Source organism: Nicotiana attenuata, unplaced genomic scaffold (genome assembly GCF_001879085.1).
Source record: "Nicotiana attenuata strain UT unplaced genomic scaffold, NIATTr2, whole genome shotgun sequence".
Taxonomy (NCBI): domain Eukaryota; kingdom Viridiplantae; phylum Streptophyta; class Magnoliopsida; order Solanales; family Solanaceae; genus Nicotiana; species Nicotiana attenuata.
The window spans coordinates 166,274-172,201 of record NW_017671138.1 but is presented as its reverse complement, the minus strand read 5'-3'; the positions used below and the strand labels follow the sequence as shown (position 1 = coordinate 172,201).

The 5,928-nt window shown below is 34.7% G+C and overlaps 1 protein-coding gene across 1 annotated transcript; it reads right to left on the bottom strand.

Moving 5' to 3' along the window:
* Nucleotides 1–1,130: 1,130 nt before the first annotated feature.
* Nucleotides 1,131–5,696, bottom strand: LOC109206185 (probable auxin efflux carrier component 1c). Its single transcript, XM_019368979.1, has 6 exons — nt 4,030–5,696; nt 3,672–3,918; nt 3,472–3,557; nt 2,652–2,809; nt 1,606–1,682; nt 1,131–1,506 (listed from the first exon to the last, which is right to left on the bottom strand). The coding sequence occupies exons 1-6, from the start codon at nt 5,228–5,230 to the stop codon at nt 1,440–1,442; spliced, it is 1,836 nt and encodes a 611-aa protein (XP_019224524.1). The 5' UTR covers nt 5,231–5,696; the 3' UTR covers nt 1,131–1,439.
* Nucleotides 5,697–5,928: the final 232 nt, after the last annotated feature.

Sequence of the window (5,928 nt, the reverse complement as noted above, 5' to 3'; positions counted from 1 at the left end):
TGAAAGTATAAAGGCTATATGGAGATATTGAAATATGATTAGTATTATATTGCAAAAAGAATCCTTGATATAGATTTGTTTATTCTAACAAATATTGTCAAGGTTTTGTTGTTTATGCAAATGCAGCTATTTATTGAAGTCCGTTCTTCAAACAATCTATTTGTATGTGAGGAATTGTCATATTATCATTTCACAAGATGTGTGACTTTTCTTTGAAGAGAAGATTCCAATAATAATGAAAAAGCTGATGTTTGCTTATCTCAATTGAAAGAAGAATATTGAAGGAGACTGAATAAATCATATATTTCATCAAAGTTCTTTGTCAGACACGATCTTCAACAGAATGATGAAATAGATGTTCAAGAAATTCCTTCAAGTGATAATTTGGCGGAATAATTCACGAAGGCATTGCCGATCTCAATATTAGAGAAGTTGTTATACAAGCTTGGAATTCGTCGTCTCCGAAGAATAAAGTGTTGTTTTCATCAGGGGGAGTCAAATACGCGCTGTACTCTTTTTCCCTTAGCTAAGATTTTATCCCACTGGGTTTTTTCTGGCAAGGTTTTTAATGAGGCAGCAAATAATGCGTATTACAAGATATGTGTACTCTTTTTCCTTCACTAAGATTTTTTCCCACAGGGTTTTTTCTTAGTAAGGTTTTAACGAGGCACATTATCTATAGACATCCAAGGGGGAGTGTTATGAAATATTATTTTGTAGTAGATGTCTATAACTCCTAAAGAAGTTACTCTCACTACTCTTTTCCATTATGTAGATAACTCCCACTACTTCTCACCATTATAGTTGTAACTCCCACACCTCCATAACCTCCCCATGGTCTTCCTCCATGATCTCAAATGTTTAATGTCATGTTTATGGCATTCTTTTGTATGCCTCTATGTAATCCTATAAATAGAGGGTTTTGGCATCACATTGTATACACTTGAATACATGGAAAAAATAGATTCTCTTCTCTCTTTCTCTCTACATTATTGTCTATCTTTTTGTTTTATATTATTACGTTGAGCTAAATTTTGTAACAATATATTTTTCTTAAAGGAAAAAAAGGTCAAATTAAAACTGTTTTTATGGGAAATCTTTAAATAATAGCAATAAATATCATAAACAAGTACTACTAGGAATTAAAGTTTTCTTTTTCCTGATAATCAATAGACTACAAACATGATTTTACAACTCGTACTACGTACCAAAGAAAATATCCATTAATTAGACATTTAATGAGGGAGAGTTTTTTCAGCTAGCTAGCAGTGATCTTTTTGTTCCTTCTGCTATTTGCATTTTCGTCATCACTTTTGTTACAACTCTTTTAATTCTTATCAATCTAAGACCATAAACAAAAGCTGTGAGCTTTTTTTTTTCCTCCATGCATGGCTGCAGTAATAGTAGTAGTAATTTGCATGGAATCAAGTCGCTCTTCATCAAAGTCCCATAAAAATGTAGTAGACCAGTGTAATCGGCAAGGCAATCAACATCCCAAAAATGACACTGTAAATTTTATTTACAAACAAAAGAATTTTAAAAGAGTCAGTCGTGAATTAAATTAATTACTTGAAAACACAAGAAAAAGTTGTTAGTAATTCTTACCCCGTGCTAAGAATGTCAGGGTGAACGTTGTATTCCTTGGCGAAGACAAAGGGAACAATTCCTTGTGGTAGAGCTGCCTGTTATACATATTCATTTTATATATATTATTAGTAGAGAACACCACAAAAGTATAAACAAACATGTCATTATTTGATTACGACATCTATTCCCTTATCCAATTTCCAACCTTTAACAATTCAAGCATAAATAATACATGCAAAGTTGCAAAATCTGAAACTTTAATTCTCTACTGAAATAATTGTCGTGGCCGAAATCTTGGTACATCATCATTCATCAATTGATCAGTAGGTCTCATCATCATGCATGTGGAGTATTTAATTTATTTTTTTTAATGAAGAATGTTTTATAAGAATATAGAAATTTGTTGAAGGTAATTCTATATCAAATGCAAGATTTGTCACCTCATATAGAAAGATGGTCAATGAAATGAAAAATGGCTAAGAGAAATTAGCCAGACAAATCTAAGGAGAGTAATTTAATGTTTTTGGCTTGAACTTTGTATACACGTACATGTTAAGAAAAAAAATTAAAATGTATACGTATGGTAAAAACACACTTGTTCTAATTTCTAAACCCCTTAGTTATTTCCAGATTCTGACTTACCCCAGCTTATAGATGATTGTAAATTGTACTAGTTGGTTACTTGGTTGAATGCATTGCGTAGCCCTAGTAAATTTTGGAAGTGTATATATGATCACGGATTAGAGCCGCGGAAACAATCTCGTGCAGAAATGTAGGGTAAGACGCCTACGATAGACTCTTTGTAGTCCGGCTCTTCCTCGGGTCCCGCATATGGTGAGAGCTTAATGCACTGGGCTACCTTTTATAGCAGGTTAGTTTAATTTATTGGTGGTAGGTCATAGTGGAGAGTTTGAAATAAAATAATTAACATAGCCATATCTGTTTATGCTTTTAATCATTAAAACAGCATTTGTTATTGATAAGGAAAAAGAAAAACAAGAACATAGTAAATAAAGTCATTTAACTAAGGAAAAGAAATGCAAGAGGAAAGATTTGATGATGACCTGTACAATTGCCACGTGTAAGAGAACTCCACGAAGGCCAACAGCAATGGAAGCAGCTGCCATAACAGCTGGACCTGTAAGGAATCTCACAGCCATTGCAAAAGCTGCTGTAGAATTCCCACATGCTATTATCCTTGGTTGCAAAGCCATAAACAGACCTGTCGTCCATCAACAAAGTATATTATTTAGTGTACTATACATTTTAATACATGGAAAATATTAACTTTTGTACTTTCACTATATAACATATGCAAATCAAACAGAAAAAAGAATGAAAAAAGAGGCTTTTTAAGTGCATGGCATCATCACTTCCACTAATGTGGAGTGTTTGTACTACTACTAGTAGTTATCATGATTGTAACCATTGCGAAAAAGAAGGAAGAGTTTGAGAAATGAGAAAACATTGAGATGGGGTAAAGAAGTCCCATTTAATTAAAGAAAAAAAGAGAAAAAAGACATGTTATGATGACCATTATACTCTTGGCTTACTTTTGCTTTTTAGCACGCTCCCCCTTCTAACAGTTAGTAGTAATTTAATAACATAAAGTTACATTTGATCATTTTTTTGATATCTTATTAGAGGGACATTTTTTGAAGCGAAGCTTGGCGTAATTGGTAAAATTGCTGCCACGTGAGCAGGAGGTCATGGATTCAAGCCGTGGAAATCGCCTCTTGCACAAAAGGCAGGGTAAGACTGCGTACGATAAACCTTTGTGGTCCGGTCCTTCCCGAACCTCGCACGTGACGGGAGCTTAGTGCTTAGTGCACAACATTATTAGGCATAATGTGTTTGCAGTTTAAAGGAAATAATGTAACTAACCTAGACTGAACATTGCCATGCCAAGTCCTGCATCTGACAGTATAGATATGGACTGTGCAATTATAGCAGGCATCTTCAAATTCCACCTACATTTTTTAAATAAAAATAATCAGAATATATACCAACCCAAGAAAGAAAAAGGAATACTCCTAGCAATTAATGAATGCTCAATCTTTTTGATGAAACAGAAATTAACAAACCTGAATGAAACTAATGACCAAGTGAGGCCAAACAAACTAGAATAAGTGTTTGGATTTCTAATAAGTTTCCTCCAAACCATGATTAGTATAAGCCTAGTCATTACACTTGTTGGTGGCATAACCTTTGCTTTATTTTCTCCACCTTTTTCACCTTCTTGGTTGTTAATATTCATTTCTGCATCTCTATTTGCAAAACTGAAGTCATCTCTCTCCATGTAGTTTTCTTGATTGTTTCTTTGCCCTTCAACTATATAAATCCAATAATTCACAGTGTTAAACTTAAAACAAAAATCAGAAAAAAGGCACCAAGAAAATGTTAAAAGGCAAAGTAACAAAAGGAATTAATTAATTTACTTACCTTTTCCAGGAGAGATAGGTACTCTTACATCCTTAGCTGTAGTCTGGTCTAAATTAGCTCCATAATCATGACCACCAAATACATCAGAAACAGGAGAAGCACTTGAACTCCAAACAAACATATGAAGATCTTTACCACCTTCCTCTCCTTTGTTACTTTTCTTGTTATTAGTGTTAGAAGTCACTGCTTTTGCACCATTACTAGGTGAAAACATACCAGGATTTGGAGCTGGATAATGAGTAGTGTTATTATTATTATTACTACTTTGTTGTGCTGCAGCTCCATGGTTGTAATTAAATCTTGATTTTCCACTTTCTTCCTCATAATTTGAAGGTCTAGGAGTTGGTCCTCTTGAAGCTGACATACCATAAACATCATTTGCACCAAAGTTTGAGTTCCTTCCACCAGCCACCATTGAGTAAAAATCAGTGTGGTTAAAACTTGATCCTCTTGGAGTTGGGTTTCTTGAAGATTGTAGAGAGTAAATCTCTGCATTTGTTAAATTTGATGGTCTTGGAGTTGTAGAAGAAAATCCCTGTGACCTTCTTGAAAATATATCAGACCTTGATGCATTTGATTTTCTAACAGTAACATGAAGTTTTCCATCTTCTTTCACTTCAGCTTCAGTTTCCAAAACTTGTCTACCATCTAATGACATGACATCAGAATCAACATGGATTGAAACAATTGAACCAGCAGTATCTGGAAACTGCTCAGAAATCAACATCCTTGCACCTCTGAACTCAAACATAAAAAGCATCAAAGTGTACCAAATGATACACTGTAGTACAACTATTTGAACCATTAAACTCCCTGAAAAATCACCATACATTCCTTTTAACAAAGGAATACCCATAACTAAAGTATTTGGAAGAGTTGATAAAGAAAAGAGTGTTATACTCCATTCTAAACTACCCCTTTTGCTAAAATTAGCCCAAATAGCAAGAGCCCCAAGAACAATAAGTTTCTGAAGAGTGTCAGCAGCAATGAACCGTATGTTCATAGTGTAAGGATTATTAGCAGCTATAAAGTGGAAAGAGAGAAGTGGAACTGCGAAAAGTGCAACAAATCTGTTAATACCAGAACACTGGTCAGGGGAAAAAATCTTCCACCATTTAACAGAACCATAAGCTAATATCATAGCCACATAAAGTGGCACAACAGCAGTCATAACATGGTAGAAATCAGATAAAGTTATCATCTTTGGCTAGTTTCTTGAAATACCCAGATCAAGAAAACATACAAAGAATACAGAATAGTTGAGAAATAGAAGGAAGTTGATGAGTAGGAAGAGGGAAGAAGTAGGGTGTGATGTGTTGGTTAATATAAGCAAAGTTATGGAGGAGCATGTGTTTTGGTTTATGGGGTTGTGGGGATTTTGCAGAAAGGAGCAATATTTTTTGACATTAGAAATAGAGATACAGAAAATACAGCTTTGAGAGTTGCGAGGAGAGCAAGCTTACACTTCTTGCAGTCTCCAAAGCAAATGGTATTTTTCTAATTATATTTGCCTACCCTTTGTTTTTTTCCTCTTTGTTTTGAGCTGTGTTTGGATTTGAAAGAAATAGAGAGAGAAAATGGAGGTCTGATAAATTGGTATAATCTGGTCTGGTTAGTTGGTATATGGCTCTATCTTCAATGGTTCACAGAGCTGTATAGAGAAAAAGCATTTGGTTAAGAGGTGGTATCCCTTTTAAGTACTTGTTTGCCGGAGCTTTTATTTGCAAGTAAATGCGGAGGTCACGGGTTCGAGTCCCGTAATCAGCTTCTTGTAGAAATGCATGATTAGACTGCGTACAATGGACCCTTATGGTTACGGGTTCGAGCCGTGTAAACAGTTTCTTGTAGAAATAAAAGGTTAGGCTGCGTACAATTGAGCTTTGTGGTCACGTGTTCGAG

What these genes read in the sequence shown, in the direction of transcription:
- LOC109206185 (XM_019368979.1), bottom strand. Translation starts at nt 5,230, where the DNA reads ATGATAACTTTATCTGATTTCTACCATGTTATGACTGCTGTTGTGCCA. An exon ending in ACCTATCTCTCCTGGAAAAG is followed by an intron (nt 3,919 to 4,029) that starts GTAAGTAAATTA and finishes GGATTTATATAG; the next exon opens with TTGAAGGGCAAAGAAACAAT. An exon ending in TGGTCATTAGTTTCATTCAG is followed by an intron (nt 3,558 to 3,671) that starts GTTTGTTAATTT and finishes TAAAAAATGTAG; the next exon opens with GTGGAATTTGAAGATGCCTG.